The sequence below is a fragment of the Rhipicephalus microplus genome, chromosome 9, assembly GCF_043290135.1.
Source record: "Rhipicephalus microplus isolate Deutch F79 chromosome 9, USDA_Rmic, whole genome shotgun sequence".
Taxonomy (NCBI): domain Eukaryota; kingdom Metazoa; phylum Arthropoda; class Arachnida; order Ixodida; family Ixodidae; genus Rhipicephalus; species Rhipicephalus microplus.
In genome coordinates this window covers 54,166,271-54,186,144 of record NC_134708.1, presented here as the reverse complement: position 1 = coordinate 54,186,144, position 19,874 = coordinate 54,166,271, and the positions used below count along the sequence as shown (strand labels likewise).

At 42.8% G+C, this 19,874-nt stretch overlaps 2 protein-coding genes across 3 annotated transcripts in view; one reads left to right on the top strand and one right to left on the bottom strand.

Annotated features, from left to right (window-relative positions):
• The window catches only part of LOC142771803 (uncharacterized), a 479,046-nt gene that overhangs the window by 67,652 nt on the left and 391,520 nt on the right, over window positions 1–19,874 (bottom strand). The window lies entirely within an intron of this gene.
• LOC119165055 (uncharacterized) lies at window positions 8,924–19,633 on the top strand. Its single transcript, XM_075873673.1, has 6 exons — window positions 8,924–9,129; window positions 13,131–13,282; window positions 14,015–14,098; window positions 14,409–14,447; window positions 18,091–18,141; window positions 19,476–19,633. Exons 1-6 carry the CDS (start codon window positions 9,063–9,065, stop codon window positions 19,509–19,511), a joined length of 429 nt encoding a protein of 142 aa, XP_075729788.1. The 5' UTR covers window positions 8,924–9,062; the 3' UTR covers window positions 19,512–19,633.

Sequence of the window (19,874 nt, the reverse complement as noted above, 5' to 3'; positions counted from 1 at the left end):
CACTAAATGAAAGGAATCGGAAAAAAAAAGCTTTCCAGTTGTAGTTGAAAATATCAGCAATGATTTATCTTATAAAGTGTGTATAATGATACTGCTTAAGGATATTAAGAAATGTTAAGAGCGTTTTTAGGGTCGAAGCTCCTTAGGGTGTGGGTAGTTCTTTCCTCCATTTGTATGAAGTATGTGGTATGTATGTAGCCACCTCTAGTTTATGATTTGCTTACTAGATAGCACTGTTTGTATATATCCTTGGAAATAGCATCACTAAATGGTGTTAGTGGTTTTCGTATAGTTGATGGTTAAAGAGCATAGATGGCGCTGTTACAGTAAGAGAGAGAAAAATGAAGGCCGGGAGATTAACCAGATATTGGAATCCAGTTTGCTACCCAGCTCTGGGGGTGGGGAAATAGGGGCAAGAAAGAGGGGGTAGATAGAGAGGAAAGAAAAAAACATTCATGCACTTATGAGAAAAGGAAAACACACACAGGAAGGGCATTCTGGCTATAACTGTTCAGAAAGGCCGGTCGATCGCAAAAAGTGCAGTAGCACTTTCAGGGTCTTCTTCTGTGAAGTTGCATCTTGTTGATATCGTAGAACTCTTTCCTCCGACAGAAATTGATTGTCTAATTTGCTGGGTTCCTTGCGAAGGCATAGTCGTTGTCTACTATACTCTAGGCAGTCACAAAGGATATGTTGGATGCGCGCTCTAGCGTGATAGGAGTGGACGAATGGACGCTTTGCATTATTCATCAATCACTGTGTGGATATGCTGTGATTTTTTTATATTAGTAAAATTTGATGGGATGATAGTGTTATGCCTGCTTTCAAAACTTAAAAGTGATGGTGCCTGTCAAAAGTGAGGTGGCGGGTAATTACAGAGAATTTCAAAATGTGCACCAAACCATCATGATTGTCATACCTGTACAATAAATTTGTCTTGAAAGAGGCTGAAATACATTACTTCCGGCCGCTGAGGCGGCCATAGAGGCTGAGTGAGTAGGCGGCTGGTGCTCCGTAGAGGTTATTTGTGGCTGACGCATACTTTGGGAATGAAGGTTGACGTGACTTTCACCGAAAGGTGTTGTAACTTTCGTTCAAAGTAATCGATCAGGCTGTCCGAGCAGTATGATTCGTGGACTTTTTTTCAGATAGACGGCGCTGAAATGCAAGCAGCGTAGTGACCTTAGGATACAGGAGGTCATGCTATAAATAACAAATACAAATATCTGGGCGTATGGACAAGCAAGGGGACCGAATACCTAAGGGAACACGAAATATTCGTAATGACTAAAGGTAACAGGAATGCAGCAGTGATGAAAAATAGGGCACTGTGGAATTACAATTGGTATGATGTTGTGAGAGGAATATGGAGAGGGGTCATGTTTCCTGGTCTGACGTTTGGCAATGCGGTCTTGTGCATGAGATCAGAAGCTCAAGCAAGATTAGAGATTAAGCAACACGGACTAGGCAGGCTTGCTTTGGAAGCTCACGGGAATACACCAAGTCAGGGAGTACAAGGTGATATGGGATGGACATCATTTGAGGGCAGGGAAGCTAGCAGCAAAATAAAATTTGAGAAGCGATTGAGAGAAAAGGGGGAGGAGCACTGGGCTAGAAAGGCTTTCAGCTATTTGTACATGAAGAATGTCAATGCAAAATGTAGGAAGCAAACCAGAAAACTGACGAGTAAATACTTAGAAAAGAGCAGCGGGTCAAACCATAAAGAACTATCGGTTAAGAAGAAGGTGAAGAAGACGGAGACCAATATGTGGAGAAGGGGCATGAATAAGAAGTTCGCACTAGAGATCTATCGAACTTTTAAGCAGGAAATTGCCAAGGAAAGGATCTATCATAATACTCGGGCTAGTTCTCTACTGTTTGAGACCAGGACGGGAGTATTGCGAACCAAGACATATCGGGCCAAATACGAAGGGGTAGACACGGTATGCAGAGCGTTTGGAGAGGAGGAGGAAACTGCCAAACACTTGATAATGTTCTGTAAAGGGCTTCACCCTATAGTTCAGGATGATGGCGCAGAGTTCTTCAAAGCACTGGGGTTTAGGGACAGGGAGGGCAAAATAGACTTTAAAAGGGTAGAATTAACTAGAAGGAGGTTATCTGATTGGTGGCTAAAGTTAAGGCACGCGTGAAAATTAAACCCTTCACATCAAAGTGCCAGTCCTCAACTTCACCATTTAAAGAAAAAAAAAGATAAATCTAGTTTTGGTTCACCAAGTATTACGGCTAGGTAGCGTTAGCTGCTGCCCGAACTAAAGGGTACAGCCATATCAATCCATCCATCCATCGCTTAAGCATTTGCAACACTGCTTGCTTTTCAGCGCTGTATATATATATATATATATATATATATATATATATATATATATATATATATATATATATATATATATATATATATATATATATATATATATATATATATATGTATATATATATATATATATATATATATATATATATATATATATATATATATATATATATATATATGTATATATACACGCATTTTGGGCGAATAGGCGCGCGGAATAGACCACCGCTGCACAGGAACGGTGCGTTCCAGCCGTGAATGAGGCTATTGTTGCCCCATAGCTTGCATAGGGTGTCAGATAAAGAGCAATGATAACTCGTACATACGTAAAAATATTTTTAGATCATTAAAATAACTAGACAGACTTGTCGTAAAAGAAACACACTCATGAAGGAGGCGTCAGCCGTACTGTTCCGATGGCTTTCACGAAGTTAAGCAGACAGCGCTTTTTTTTTTCGCCTATTCCAACACATACAACTTTGTCAATACCGGCCGTGTATAGTATAGTGTACACTATAGAGATGATACACAATGTTTCCACAGCCCTCCTTTTGTATTATTGAAGTGAATATTTGTTATTGTTTTTTTCTTGTTATGCATTAAAGTGTTACAGGTAACCAAGTGAAAAAATAGATGATAAAATTTCTGGCTATATATACACCCCTGAGATCTCTGTAGGCAGTGGTCACTCCATGCTAGTTAGCAGTATGGCACAGCTCAGTTTCTTCCAGCTGCTCCAATAACGAGCTGTTCTGAAAATAAAAATTAGGGCAGCTTCACTCGAGTGGTGCCAAGCTTGAAAGAACAGCGGAGCTGGGCGGTCTTTTTTAGCCCACCAGCCAAGCTTAGCCTCAAAGTCAGCCAATTAAGTCTAGGTGTTATGGTGCTAGATATAGCCACATGTACATAGGGAGAGGCAGGTCTTGGAGAGGCAAGTTGAATCTAGGAAAGCTAAGATGATGCTCTCTCTATTGATTTCTACCTTTTCCTCTTTTTTGTATATTACATTGTGTGCTGTGTGCCGATTTCCTTTCGCTGCCTTTCTCTCTGCTTTCTTTCCGTTTCTCTTTCTATCATTTCATCGTTTTCTCCCCCATTGCAATTCAATCGTATGGTGTCATTACTATGCTTTACTGCGAATTGTTACTCTATGATTTGTCCTCTCACTTCTTCCTTTTCTCCTCGCTCTCGCATCCGTCCTACTCACCCTCACTCACACCGTTGCTTAACTATACTACAAGGATATGTGACGCTTCTACATGTCTATTCTCGTTTCCTTCCTCACCTCCATCACTCCTCCTTATAGTCTCTTCTCTTTCCCACCCCTTCATAAACAAAGTGCGCATGGCTGTGTTATGCTAGGAGCTGTTTGTCACGTTCTCACTACACCCTCTTCCTCCACCCCTGAAGTCACTTCTCACTGCACTTTCCTTTCCCACCCTCATCGCTACACTATACTATCAGTGCACGACTATAGTATGTTAGAAGCTGCTTGACACATATCAGATTTCTGTGGTGCATACAGGTCGAGTTATGTGCTAACAATTACGGACCAAGCTCCACTGACAAAACTGTTTAGTGAAACGCTCTCGACAAACGGTGTTTTACAACTTCGAGTGTGCACCAAAAGTAACATAAAGTTCATTATTTTCTGCGATCGAAATTAGGAGTGGGTTATCTCGTCTATCCTTGGATATACGTAGCGCGAACAACGGACGGACGAATGGACAGATGGACGAACGGACGTACCAGCGATCGACCTTACGCGAGTCAAGTGCCGGACCACTAGAGATGCGTCACTCTATAGGGGCGTCCAGGCCTTCTCCGCCGCGCCAGCTGGTGCCCTGTGACGTCATTGCTCCTCGGGCATGCGCAGCAGGACTCTCGATAAGCCACGCGAAAACTGCTCAACTTCGGCAAGTGTAGGTTACGCTAGAAAAATTGTAAAGCACATTTGTACACTATCTCCTCTTAAAAAAGGAAACAAATTGGTTACTACTGAAGCTAAAAAACTGTGATTAAATAGGTTACCAATGTTTCAAACGGTTCACAAAGAAAGAAAAAAGTAAATAAATATTGGAACACGCTGTATGCGATTATCTTGCAGCTTCGGCAGCCCTCGGCGTTTCAATAAGAGAACGCGGCTGACCACCGTTGCGAGAACCACCCTTATGGCATACATGATCTCTTTCCACTGAGAAACAAACAGCAAATCTTTTATGCTTGTCTTCTCTATCTGTACAGACAACGCAACGGCCTCATGGCAGCTGCAAAAGCCACATGGAGTCTCTTACACAACGAAACGTGAAGACCCCTTTTGTCGTGGAGCTCGGAACTCGCTGGAAACCAACTAAATGTGCTCCGTACCCTCAAATTCGACCGCGTAAACTTTTAAGTACGACGCCTTAGCATACAATAGTAAGTTACTATACTTCAGTATAAATACATGCCCCGTCTCCTGCCATATGACGTTAACTAGAACCAACTGAGAAAGAAATCATGAAAAGTATAGGGGATGTATAGGGCAAAAAGTATAGGGTATGACGCAGGCCGGACCATGCAGTGGGGGAATAAGGCATTGGCTCTAGAAATGCTAGAGGGGAGTAATTAGTAGAATTTGCAGAATGTAATAATTTACGGAGATACCTTCTACAGAAAACAGGCTAAGTGTAAATGGTGAAGGCGAAGTCCTGATGGTGAGACTAAAAATGAAATAGACTTCATTCCGTGTGCACACCCAGGCATTGTACAGGATGTCAGAGTAGCTGGCAAGATCCGATGCAGTGACCATACAGTTCATTGGTAAGAGCTCAAATTCGTCCATATATTATTGCGATAGCAATTGTATAGACCCTCTCGGCTAGATTTCGCCGCCGGTGTCGACGTCGGTGTCATGCACCGTATATATATCATATAAACGCAAGAACGACGTTCAACAGGCAAGTTATTCCAGGCAAACGTTCAACAGGCAAGTTATTCATATCTACCAGTTACCGCTATTGGCGGGCATCTCGAGGGGGGGGGGAGGCTACCATGTTTTCAACAAGATGGCGCAGTGAGCACGCGGTGGCTCCCATCTCTCACGTGTACTTTGGCCCGGGTAGAGATTAAGGGGGTGTACGCTTGATTGCACGCCTTTATCTTGCAATGGGGAGAATCGTATGTCTTGGCTAGCCTTTGAGTTTCATCGGAACGATTCTGTTGCAGTTACTGGGTGCACAAAGGTCACTGCAATCGTTGCACGGCCTCTGTTTGCGAAAAGGGTGCGCTTTTCAGACACACTGAAGTAACAGCTGAGACGTTTATTCGCGTTAATCTGTACCTGTGAGTACGTTTCGTGCGTCCTTTGTGCGTGAGAAACAAGGGCAACGTTTCGATCTGCTTGTCATTCCAATTTGCTGCTATTGTGTTCATTGCTTCGCCTTTGCGGAAAAGCTGTGACTTTTTTTTTAAAGGCAAAGGAACGCAAAAACCCAATTAACGAGCAAGCGGCGAGAGGGAACGTACAGGAATTCAGAGTTTCACTTCAGAATAGATTCGCGGCTCTCGACGAGGTACCCGATGTTAGCATTGACACAAAAAACAATAACCTTACTAGTATCATCAAAGAGTGTGCAATGGAAGTCGGAGGTACGGTAACTAGGTAGAACATTGATATCTCAGGAGACAAAAAGTCTCATTAGGAGACGACAAACCATCAAAGCCTCAAATTCAACTACCGACAAAATCTAGCTAGTGGAACTTTCGAAGTTAATCAATAGGCGTATATGGTAGCCGACATCAGAAGGTATACCACAGAGAGAATTGAGCAGGATGTAAAAAGTATCAGAAACCTAACAGCAGGGAAGGCAAATTTGTGCATAGGCAAAACCGGATGTATGAATTAAGGGATAAGAAATGCAATGTCATAAGCAATATAGATATGATTGTTGAGGTGGAGGAGGAGTTCTACAGAGAGCTGTACAGTAGCCGAAGCCATCAGGATGATGTCACAAGAAACAATAATAGCCCAAAAAAATTCGACATCCTACTAGTAATTAGAGAGAAGTAAGGAAATCCCCAGAAAAAATATAAAAAGGCAAAGCTGCTGGTGAAAATAAGGTAACGACGGACCTGCTGAAAGATGACGGAGAAGCTGTGTCAGAAAAACAGGCCGCCTTATATACGAAGTTTCTCTTGACGGGAAGAGTACCAGAATCTTGGAAGAACGCCAACATCATCTTAAGCCATAAGAAAGGAGACATCAAGGACTTGAAAATTTACAGGCCGATCAGTTTACTGTCGTTCTCTACAAACTATTTACAAAAATAATAGCTAATAGAAATTGGGTGACATGAGAGTTCAATCAACCAGAGGACCAAGCAGGATTTTTTACAGGCTACTCCACAATAGAATATATTCATACAAAAAATCAGGTGATAGAGAAATGTGCAGAATACAACCAATCTCCATACATATCCTTCATCGATTACGAGAAGGCGTTTGACTCAGTCAATACATCCGCAGTAATGCAGGCACTACGTAATCAGGGCATTGAATAACCTCACATAAACATTCTGGAAGAAATCGACAGCGTATCGGCTACCACCATAGTTCCCCATAAAGAAAGCGGCAGAATCCCTATAAAGAAGGGTGTAATGCAGATAGACACAATCTCTCGGATGTTATTCACGTGTTTACAGGAGGTTTTCAGGGCCCTAGATTGGGAAGAGTTAGAAATAAGAGTTAATGAATATACTGTAGGTAAAGGGTGTGCTGCAAAGTTAAGCACAAAAAAACAAAAACAAACAGGATAAACATAGACAAAGCACATCTAATAATTTAATTTATTGAATCAAAAAACCAAAAAAGGATACAAAAAAGAGTTTGGTGAAAGCACGTGTTTTACGGCATAGATAGCACCACAATAAAAGCCCGTATGTAGGCTTCCCCTGGATAGAACATCGCCAGCTGTGGGTGGGGCTTACATTTATCTTTAGATTACAACCAACTATAAAGAAGACTAAAGCTGCGAGAGAATTCACCTTTCAATTTTCTGGGGGCGTATACATTGTTCAGACGCATCCCAATAGCTTCATCTATCTTACGCTATGTATGCCAGGGAAGTCAGTACGCTTAAGTTCAGAAGCGAGAAGTAGTAAAGGTTTTTTAAAGCGACACTAAAGCGAAATTATGATTTGTATTTGATTGACAACCTGCATACTGAGAACTCTAATATCGCATATTTCACCACCATAAGTTCACTACTGTAGCGCAGAAAACCAAGGTTGACACGTCTTTTTAAATTTCGCGCCGAAATTTCCGAGAGTGACTTACAAATTTTCAAAATGTACTTTTCGTATTTTCGCGACATTGGCTTTATCAAGCCAATGTCGCGAAAATACGCTTGATAAAGCCAATGTCGGATTAGAAGCTAGGTAGGACACATTGAATGCCTTCAAAATTCATGGCATCATGGTGTTTGGCGCGAAGGTCTCAAGGTGGGATCTCCACCCGCATTTTCTTTTCGCGCGTTTCATCACCTAATAAGCATCGTGTCGCGTTAAGAGTAGTGTTTTTGGAATCGTTATAATATACTTCAATAATCCTAGAAAAATCGTTTTTCTCTTCAATGTCTCTTTGAAGTGTGGCGCTTGAAGATGTTATGAATATTTAAAGGAGGTCGAGCTTCCATCGACAAGTACGACAGATTGGGCTAGTTTGTCCATGATGAAATTGGAAGGTAATAGCGCAGCTCTGTTTGAGCCTGAAGAAAAGAAGCCAGTGAAGTATAGGGGAATAATACAGACGACAGGAGAGCTTCCTTCGTTACTCAGCGAAATTATCCAGGATCTTCAGTTAAACGACACGAAAGTATTTCGGACGTGTACAGAAAGACAGCAGAATGAGCATGGCTTACGGCCAGCCTTGAAGTCTGGCGAAAAAAACTTATGCAACATACTAACTTGCGAACGTTTCACTGCTAATACAGCTGCAGTGTCCTCGCCGAGGAGCACGAGACGTACCGAACAAGGAAGCCGATCTCACAAGCTCTTTTCCACGTGAACCAGTCCACGCGTGACAAAGTGTCTCTTGCCCTTACTGAGCACAGTAGTGAGATTCGGTGTGCGCTCCTTTCACAGAAGACAGTACACTACTTGTGCTGGAAGTCGTTAGTCAAATGAGGTCCGATACGACCGGGCCCCTCTCTAACCGCTGGTCACGGTATTGCGCTTTCCGATTGCGCGTTTTGATTTCCCGGAAATGGTGTATTTCCTCATTATCTCTGACCGGGCATGCTTAGTGCCGTCAAGCAGCTGTTATCTCCCACCACGAGGCAATTAGTTTCACCACCGGGCTCGTGCACGTTGTGTAATAGACGTGCAAGCGCATCACGAAATGAAAGAAATACACGCGAGCAATAAAATTAAACTGAAATAATGCCTGTTACCGTCGTGGCTAATCACCATCTCTCTGGTGGTGCGGGCAAGTCTGTCAAGGAAGGTTTCTCTTACATCTGTCATCTTTTCCTTTTCTCGTCGAACCAGTGGTGACTGGAACAATGGCATTTCCGGCTCTGCCGTATAAATTGAGCTGGTAAAGCTTCCCAGACCACACGTGCGCTCCATCGCTGGAAGACCTAAACCTCCAGCAACCCACACCACGGTGACGTTTTGACTTCTGTAGTCGCTGCGTAGCGCAGTTCGCCAACTGGATCCCGTGTTGTCTTTCGGATACGTGTTCTGAGAACATGAAGAACCAAGTTGTGGCCATCTTCGCGATCGTCTGCTTCACCACCGCCACGGTGAACGCTAATGGTGAGCATGTCATTCTTCTATCATGCGTATATATGGGCGTTTAACTGAAGATCCTTCACCATTGGGATTGTGCAGGTTAGTTCATTTCTGAGGTCCTATACCATTAAATTTCTTGATAGATTGATATGTGGGGTTAAACGTCCCAAAACTGCCATATGATTATGAGAGACGCCGTAGTAGCGGGCTCCAGTAATTTCGACCACCTGGGGTTCTATAACGCGCACCCAAATCGGAGCACATGGGCCTACAACATTTCCGCCTCCATGGGAAATGCAGCCGCCACAGCAGGAATGCGATCCCGCGACCTGCAGGTCAGCAGGCGAGTACCTTAGCCACTAGACCACCGTGGCGGGGTCATTAAATTTCTGAAATTAACTAGAGGGGACTCTGATGCTGTGATCGCTCAGCCACCATGAAGGTGATGAATACAGAAATTTGCCTATATTATTCGTGCTTGCGGCTTTGTTTATTGCTGTGTTTGGTTTTGTTGCGAATAAGAGAACGAACCGTTGTGAGCTCTGTGAGCCTATTTGATTATGTAAGTCTAAGAAGGTTAAGGTGGCGAAGTGTTACTGCTCGGCATTTGCTGACTGTCGGCTCGTTGCGAAGTGGCTTGAGGACGTGCAAAGCCAAGCAGACTAAAAAGAAAACAACAGCAACAACAAAGATCCGACAAATTTGTGTGCTGCTCACCATTTTCATGCTGGCCGAAGCGCTGTTCGTTGTTGCTCGCCTAGACACTAGCGTCAGAGTTCCCTCAAGTGTATTTATAGGATACTATGCTGAAGACGACGTAGAATTTGATGTTTAACACATAACTCGTAATACTATTATTGTAGCTATTGACACCAAGACATTGCGTCATATAACAAACATTGATTGATTAATTGTTTGATTGATATGTGGGGTTTAACGTTCCAAAACCATCATACGATTATGAGAGACGCTGTAGTGAAGGACTCCGAAAATTTCGACCACCCGGGCTTCTTTACCATGCACCCAAATGTGAGCACACGAGCCTACAGCATTTTACCTCCATCGAAAATGCAGCCGCTGCAGCTAAAATTCGATTCCCTGACCTACGAGTCAGCAGCCTAGTTCCATAGCCACTAGACCACCGCAACGGGCATATATAACAGACATTTCCATCGTGAAGTGCAATATACGTTATAGGTTCGGCGGCATGAATAATAATGGGGTCTGCATCCCATAGATTTTGTCTATGTGCTCAAGCCATCGCATTGCTAGTGAGATCAATTAGTTAATACGCACGACGTGGCACATTCGACGTATTCGTGCGGCTACACCAATCTCCCCGGGTTCGTCACTGCCTGCGTCACGCTCGTTCACTTTACTTTTTAAGCAAACAGCACAACAGTGTTATCAAAGGTTTGTGTTTTTGTAACCAGAAGTGTCGTCTTCACATATCCCAATTAAGAGCGAGCAGGAAAAGTTAACTTTGACGCCTGGTGTGCAAAAAAAAAGGCCTGCAAGATATAACATGATTTACCTATTTGTAGACCCTCCTTATTTTTGACGCAGTGACACAAAAAAGACTGGCTGTAGTATATTGATATAAACTACAAAGCAATAATATGAAACAAATTTCATCAAAATCAAGCCAGTGGATTAATAAAAAAGCGGGAAACTGACTCGTCAGAGTGTTTCCAAAAAGTATGAAAACAGTCAACACCCACTGTCTCATGAAGACACCGTCGCACGATTACATCAACTGGTATTTGGGATGAAACGTCCAAAGCAAGGGGCATGGAGTATCGCTTCTCAAGTCGTGAAGAGGGAATCTGTGCGGACTTCATTTCAGCAGAACACCACCTGCAGTTGCGCCTCTTTTGATGCTTCAACGCGATGTGGTCTGTTCCTGTAAAGCCTATTTCAATGCACGCATAGACCTTTTTTTCTTCCATTTGGCTGTTCTTGCTTTTGCTGACGAAATATTAGAGTACAGATGCCCTCCCTAAACATGTGCCTACTTGTCAAGAGGCATGTGATGCCAGGAAAAATATTTTCACGCACCAATGTCCGCAGTCGTGCTAAAGGGACCCTGCAACACTTTTTCAAGTAACCACGGAATGAACTCTCCAGAAGAGCTTGTTGCCTCACGAGTTAAACGGTGGAAAAATTTTAAGAATCCGTCCAGTGCGAGTAGAGTTACAAAGATTCGTCGCATTCTGCAGTTGAATTCTCTCTTTCGTCCCGACGGAAGCGCTGGAAGCTAAGCAGGCAGGGATAGCAGGCGCAAGGAAAAACGTCACGCGCGCCTCGTGACCTTGAGCACTTTGTCCACTTTTTTCTCTGAATGCGCGCCTTTTTCAGTGTGACCGCGCGCGCATGCGTGGACAAGTCTCGGCCTCCCGCGGTAATATCTGTAACGACCAAGCGCGACTTGTTCAAATCAGCCAATGGCTGTAGATGGGCTTACTACAAGTGATTTTTGGGCTTATTCCGTGATTGGTCGAGAGAAGAGAAAACAATGTTTAGCTGACTTCGGTAATTTATTGTGAATTCCAAGCCGTGTGCTGCACTTTAATATTTTCCTCGAGTGTGGTCGGGAGCCTCTGCTACCGATCGGCAGCGTTTCTTGATCCTGATGCTCAAAAAAGTGTTGCGGGACCCCTTTAAGGGATGAGCGGGACTATTTCGCGGGGGATTGTTCCGATGCATTTACTAGCCAAGTTTTTGTACAAGTTTACAAAAACGCGTGGTGACTAAAACTAAGATCACATCTCCGAAAAACCGTAAACGAAGAAAGTTATCCAACATTTTTATTGACAGATTCTGTGTATCTCAAGAAGAGGAAAATTCAGAAACAATCATAAAAATTAACCGAAATTCAATGCCACTGCAACATTACTTCCGCCCTTTGGAAACATAGTAAAATATTTTTTGTCGAAATTACGTAGACTAAGGTGAGATATAAGTTTCTTAACGTTGCGCTAATAGTGACGTGACAGGTGATGTGGGAGAAAACGTTTTCTGCAGACAGAGAAGTGAGACGTATGTTTTACACTGTCGCACAGAGGGTTAACGCAACGATCGAAGTCCACGCTGACGTACTTTCGTTAAACCGAGCAATTCGTGAAACATGGAAAGGAGGTCGTCGTTTCTTCGAGATCTAAAAAAAAATATTGTAGTGACACCTCGAGCTACGGTTCTTGCCTGCTTATGGGGACTGAAATGTCCTCTAAGGTGACCAGGGCCTACCCAGGGTGACCCAGGTGACCCAGGTCCAGGTGATGCAGACCAGGTGGGCGGTCGCATGAAGATATGATAGACCACCAATATTGCGAGATGCGCTGAATGAATGCAGTGATTGTGAGAGCAGGCCTCACGAGAAAGTAGCGAGCGGATGATCAGTGCTATGTGTAGCACAAACCATGAAATAACAAAATCAGGTATACCGCCGCCTCAAGCGACATCGAGTATTCGTGAGAGCGGTGCCGACTTCGTTGAAGTGTGTGTCTGCAAACGGGGTTATTATCCGCAAACTATACAAAGGTATCCCTGAATTAGGCATATTCTGGGTTTCAGCGCCTTGCTAAGTATCCTTTTAATGATTTCCAAACACCCATATGACAACTTATGCTCCACGTAGTATGCAAAAAAAAAGTTATGACTGAATAAACGAAACTATACTTTACGAAGTTTCAGATGTAACGAAGAAATATCTGCTAGTGAGTTCCATACATTGGCGTCACGTGCAGCGTCATGAAAATAATGCAGGGGCAGGACTTGTTAGTGGGTGACAAGGTTTAAGGTTCAACACATTAGGACGCGAGCAGAATATTTAGGAGAAGAGTGCAGGAAATGCGCATTAATTAGCGTGCTTAATATGCTTAAGCCCTACACCCTGTCATCATGTATGAACTGGCCCAGAAAACCACATTGTTACAATATGTGTAATGTGCTGTCTATATGTTTGAGATTTCAAGCGGCTGTAGACCATCGCTCTGCACATGCTTCAATATGCCTTCAATGCGCAGCTGAAGTGGAAGCCGTCATAGACCAATTGAAGACCTTGGTGAGAGATTTTGTGCCCGACAAGGCCAAGGCACAGGAGTACCTGACTAAGATAGACAACGCTCGCGAGTGCCTCTCCATCGCCAAGGACATGAACCCGGAAATAATAAAACAGGTTGGTACTCTAGGCACCGTAGCCACGTAGGTCACTCGAGAGCAAGCATTGCACAAGTTTAAAGAATGCAAACTAGGAATCATCTTTCCACAGGCGTGCTTTCGCCGTATGGTGTGGTAGGCAGTACACGGCCTATACACTTTTCAGCTCTCGTTTGCTTTATTCATTGAAATTTTTTCAAAGGCTACTTTAAACAGCCTTTTCATATAAGGGGTGGTTGAAAAAAAGAAAGCAAGTTAATCGAAGTCGTGAAAACGTGATTACATGGCTGTTTGAAGGGAGCAAGATTGACATGAACGACGAGGTATACGTGCCAGAGAAAATCGTTCGTGTTGATGGTTATCTTGATAAAAAAAGAAAGATGGCAGAGGCTTTGCTGCGCGCACACCTGGAGTGTGTAAAGCTTTAACGAGAATGACCCACTGAGAGATGCGATGAGCTGGAATTATATGAAAAGAAAGAGTTGGACGAAACATGATAAAAGATCTTATAGCGTAATGAAGACCTTGCAATTCGCTTGCGTATTTAAGTACCTTGTAGTAGTGACCTTAATTTTCATTTGGTTACGCTAGTGCTCTAACCAGAACATATAATTTCAACTCCCTGGTTTCGTACTGACTGAATCATTCTATCTATCTACGAATTGATGGCTGTCCTTACGCTGCTGTCTGAAGTGGTTTTCTAAACGCTGAGCGAATGCTGACGTGGACAAATGGTTTCACATATGCCCAGCTTGCTCAGGGAGTCATTCCGACAGTCATGGAGTGCGGTCGCAAATTCATTGACATGAAGGACCCCCAGGAAAGGGCGACTTCGGTGAGTACGACACCAGCCTTATCCTTTCTAACCCAACATAAGCGTTTATCATTACAAGAAACGAGCGCGTTGCGGAAAGGCGAGTCTTTTAAACCTTGCCTGAAATGCTAGTTCATTATTTAGTGCGCGTCGTTGCCACTGTTAATGAGTGTGTTGCACTGTAAGCATCCTCAGTGAATCATATCTTCAGAAAGATTATAGTTTCGGATGTTGTTATGCGCCAAAATACTGATTTCATTATGATTAATGCAGTTCGTAATAATTCATGAGGGGAATGGGGGTCGCTAATTTATGCACAATAATCTTTCAGATCAAAGGCTGCTTGGTAGAAAAGGCGAACAACTTCAAGGTGAGTTCCCCTTAACTAACGAGCACTACTGTCACTAACCGTTGGATCAATCGATCCGCGAATATTTACCTATCAGTACGAATCGCGTTGGGGTGTTATTCGATCAAATAAGCCTCACAAACACTCGCGCGACTTTCAAATATTATGTTTTCTTCCTAATAAAAGTTGATGTTGACAGCTTTAGGTCGGCAACAAAAGCTGCAGCTCACTCAGAATCACTAAAAAAATGTGATTTTTACTGATGATTCACTAGGACTCGCACAATTGATATCATCCTCAAATCAGAATTGCCTGAACTCAAACCATGTAAAATAATATTATTAATATTAATATTATTTTCAACTCGAATTCAAAGACACGCACACACTATTCGGTCTGAAATTGAGTGAGTCTGACTTAGTCGACCCATAAGTGAGTTAACTGAATCTATGTTGACAGTGTCAGCACCGTCTTTTACAGTGATCAGTTATGATGAATCGCCTGCAAACGTCTGATATTCACAAAACGTAACTACAAGGCACTAGACAATGTTTTCCTAGAAATAGAGAGCAGGAAATAAACTTTTTTTGCGCGAGCCTTAGTGATCAATCAAAAGTATAGCGTAACTAAATAGTTAATTATACTGCAGTTAGCCATGTTTCCTAAAGTTACAGGAAAAGTGTGAAATTAGAGGCTCTAAAATAATGCGCGATTTTCTTTGTTAGTAATAGTACTGAATTAAGGTAGAAAGGAAGAACCATTTTGACGCTATAGTACTGCATCACGGTGCGTTGAAACACTTGTTGAACATTGTCGTGCTTTCACCAGACTGGTTGGATGTAGTCATGCTCAGCCAGCTGAGGTTAAGTGAAGGCACAATATTAATAGACAAGTTTCAGGGTAGCAAACCGGCTGCCTATAGGCTGGTTAACCTCCCTGCCGTTCTTTTCCTCCCATTTTTCTTCCTTCCTTCATTTCATTCTCTGCGCAGTGCATCTTGTTTGTTCGAGGAGACTAGATCAAAGAACTAACAAAAACGAGTAGCGTTTATGTATTTGGGCAGTGGGTCTCAACAGGATGAAGATTAATGTGAACAACGGGATGAGCAGTTCTCAGCAAACACACTATAGAAGCGAGTAAACACGTTGTCTTAAAATTCCAGTAAATAAGTTTTCTACAGTAAACTTTCCGCAGAAAAGTAAAGTACGGAAGCATAGCGAATCTACAAGAAAAAGCCTAAAATATGTTGAAGGACGTGCCTTGTCAAATAATATGCGAAGCAGTATCAACGTTATAATAAATATAAGAAACGCAGAAGTGACAGAAACAAAGAGTGACATGAAGGGCGTGTATACAAACTGAAGAACACACAAAAAAAAAATGCGATGAAAAGCTGGCAGGTGCCTTTCCCAGCGAAAATATCATGTATAGAAAACATGTCCCTGAGGTTTATGATGTAAGGTGAAAGTTGACGTAAAAACAGAGGACTGGGTGTGTTGGATATGCATATTTTGAGGTGCAAAACATGTTGATGGCTATCGACCTACGGAGTACAGATGGTGTTGTGTGTGTACACCCAGCCTGCACATTCCAGTGACGCACATGCAGCGTAGTGCAGAGGCGAAATGCGAAGATAACAATACAAAAGAGGCGTCGTTTCTTACATTGCCTACACTTCCGCCCCTTCACACCCGTACAGCCATTGCTCTACAGCAGCACAAAACACAAGGCACAGACATGAAACATCTACGCTAGTCCAGCTGTCATTTCAGTTTTTATCAATCATTCCGGAAGCCGCGATGGCTTAATCTATCTATCAATTACGAATAAAAACTCGCTTGTCTGGTCTTCTGCCACAATTGCAAAAGAAGAAGAAACACCGACCACAATAAAAATGGCAGCATATCTACGGGTTGAATGATGGAGAGTGGGGCGAAGCATTCATCCGTCCATTCGTTCTTGCTTCCGTCCATACATGCGCCCGTCTGTGTGAGCATCCATGCGTCCATCTGCCCGTCCATGCGTGCGTCTGTTCGTGCGTCTGCACGTCCATCCATACGCCCGCCCCTGCGTTTGTCTATGCATCCGCCCCTTCTTCTGTCCATGCATTTGTCTGTGTGTCGGTTCGTCCACCTATTCAACACCCCAAGTATCACCATCTCGCTTTTTTTTCATCATATATTCCTCATATAAAGCATCACCATCCAGCGGTTATTTCAAAGACTGAAGAAGAGGAGGCACACGCACACTTTCTTACGGCTTGCGATTCGTGTCTACTTCCCACCTTTAAGCACCTCCAGTTCATGGTATATACTAGTTCACTGTATTCATGGCACTGCGGCCTAACGCTCACTAAACCTTTCTAAAACCAAGGAGGTTACACCCAGCGAGTATAACGCAGCAACCCTTTCTTCTCAGATAGTGCTCAATGTACATGCCAATGGCTGTTAATGGGGAAGGAGAGACAGGAGAATTCGGCCTTTAGTTAACGCGCACGCTGCGAATTTTTTATTGTTCAACAACACGCAGGAGAAATCTCCCACCGGGGCCACCTTGCAGGTCAAAGCGTAAGACATTTTACGTGCTACGACGAGGGACGAACGGATGCCTCTTTAAGGAGCTTCGCCCCTAAAATATAATGACTCAAAGTGACACATTTGGGTTCCCGCCCAGGATGCCTTGTACCCAATGAAGTTCAATTGTATCCTTGTTTACTACGGAACGTCTTGTGTTTTAAAGTGTTTTTATTGTGGTAGGTGTTTCTTCTTTTGCAGTACCTCCTTATGGACAAGACGAGATTCCGTCAAACTCTTAATTTCATCAATCTCAATATTGTTAAGTTATAAAAAAGAAGAACATCTGAAATATTGAGTGCACGCAACAGTAGTAATGGCACCTTTCTCTTCTTTTATTTCACCTTTCACCACCACACGGCGCCACACGTATGGTATGAGGCGTATACATGATACGCGCTCGCGTGTTCCCTTTCATAAGGATGATGGCTGTACTTCCGTGCATACGTCGTCGTCGTCGCACCTTACAGTTCAAAATACTAACTCGCAATTCACTACTTCAATTATACAACACACTCATACTTGTCTTATAATTGTTAATGACCTAGCTACGTAACATGAAACTGCGTTTAGAAGAAGTGAGTAACAATTTCGCGTACTTATTACTCTAACATGGCAGAGGTGAAAGCTGTCCCGTTGGCCTCTCACTGGGCGAGGCCGTATCGTGTGTTTAGAAAAAGTTGGTAACGATCTAGAGTACTCGGTACTTTACTATGGGAGAGCTGAAAGCCGTCCCGTGAGCTGGCAATATGTGTTTAGGAAAAACGTTTAATGACTTAGAGTTGATACTCTACTACAGGAGGGTTAGAAAAGTGGGTAGCAATATAACAATCTTACAGAAAAAGAGTTTTGGGCTAGTTGCTTTAGTACGTTCAATACAGCCGTAGTGCTGATTGGACAGGAACCACAGAAAGAGTACGGGACATTGGCTATACTCTGTCTGTACACTTTCCATGATTCCTGTTTTATTAACACTATGGGCGCATTAAACTTCATCTAGTTTGAGTTGAGGAGAGTGCGTTTATACCGAGTGCTTCAGTATAAAAATAAATACTGCCCTCACTGTATATGTTACATCAATGTCATTGCAGCAATCCAGTGGAATGACGCCTGATGAAATAAAGATGTTCGACGATACTTCGGTGAGTCTTTTTATAATCCCGTCACTGCAGCTTTGAAATTCACGTGTGACGACTGGAGAGCTTCATTATCTCCTTCAGGCGCTGTTTAGGGTGCACTGTGCTCAGATGTGCCAAATGTACATACCTTAATTGCAAGGTACTGAATATTACATTCCAAGAATGAAACTTAAGTATATGCTGTTTAGTGAGAGTTCCTATGAATAATTAAAATTAGTATGATAATAAATATCTAATTATTCTGCAATCAATCATGTTCCTCTTTTCACACAGAAATAATGAAACTATCGGCTCCAAATGTGCGTGCAATAAGTTTTTGTTGCATTCATTTCGAGAAAAGAAATAAAAAGTAGCACTTTTCGTATCGGTTGTAGAACGCGGAACGTCAAACGATGCCTCAAAACAAAGCAGTGCCTTGGTGGGCTACAGTAACAGGCAACACACTGACTTTTGTGTCCAAGCATATTGAGCATGCAGAGAGGTAAATTCATTCGATAAGCACTGCGTCTTGCTCTTACTTCTCCAGAAGTTGACAAGACGCATAGAATAGTTGCGTACATAAACGTGGTCATTGAAGATGACGGTTTATGATGACAGAGCGGATACGTTTATACTTAACCGACGGTTTTCACACTTTTCATGCATTTCCGGTGTATGCAAATATATATAGTAATAACATCCAGGATTTTACGCGCCACAACCATGATATTGCTGTGAAGTACGACGCTTACAGAGTGCTCCGAAAATTCGGGTAGCCTCCATGGGGTTCGTAAAGGTACACCTAAATCGAAATGCAGGTACCTCAAGGGTTTCGCCTCCATCAAAGTGTGACAGCCGTGCTTTGATGAAGTTTGTGCGCTACACGGATTTTATGCGGGCCTGCCTCTTTCCCACGTTTAAGGTTTCACACCTGCATAAACTTGTCTTTGTTATTTTTGTTGTAGTCACTTTTTTATGCCTTAAGGGTATAGTGGACATGCCATATTTTAGTCAACGTTGATTTTGAAAGGAATGAGCAACTTTTCAAAACCTATATGATTAAATAAATATTTACAGTACTTGCTGCAGACTAATTATATTTACTGTAATTGCACTACCGCGAACTCTGAACCACTTACACGTTCTTGAAAAAAGACTGTTTGACATTTTATGGAAACGCCTGCTGAGATATTTAAAAAAGAAATCACATTTTGATACTGTATACGAGACCGATTGTAGAGAAATTGTGAACCGTAGCTGACAGGCATTTCACTAAAGGTTCGAAGCAATTGTGTGATTTTGCATGTATACTGATTGGGACAGTTCTGTCTTACACAAATCTCGCTCTTTATTTTCAGGCCTGCCTCCGAGAGCAAGCCAAAGGAGTAGTCTAATCTGCCTAGAAATGGAGCGTATATAGTCGAAAAAAGGTGATACGCCGAATATAGAAGGGGGCCACAGTGTCTCGACAAACTTTACCAAGTGCCGAACAAAATAAATTAGGAAAATGAACAAATTGGCGTCATTATTTTCTCTGCACAAGAATATAAAACTATCCACGCACTTGAGAACAGTTAACGCAGAGCACACCATCACCACGAAGCTGCCCATGACTGGAGACTGAGAAGGGGGGGGGGGGGTGTCTCCGTGTGTTATTTCGTGTACGAAAACACTTAGCGCATGTATGTAACGTATAAATTGGGCAAAACTGACTGCTCACCACTGGTCTAATGAAAATAAAGACGGTAACACACAGG

Coding starts and splice junctions, on each gene's coding strand:
- LOC119165055 (XM_075873673.1), top strand. CDS start 9,063: ATGAAGAACCAAGTTGTGGCCATCTTCGCGATCGTCTGCTTCACCACC. Junction 14,099..14,408: donor CCCAGGAAAGGGCGACTTCG/GTGAGTACGACA, acceptor ATAATCTTTCAG/ATCAAAGGCTGCTTGGTAGA. Junction 18,142..19,475: donor AGATGTTCGACGATACTTCG/GTGAGTCTTTTT, acceptor CTTTATTTTCAG/GCCTGCCTCCGAGAGCAAGC.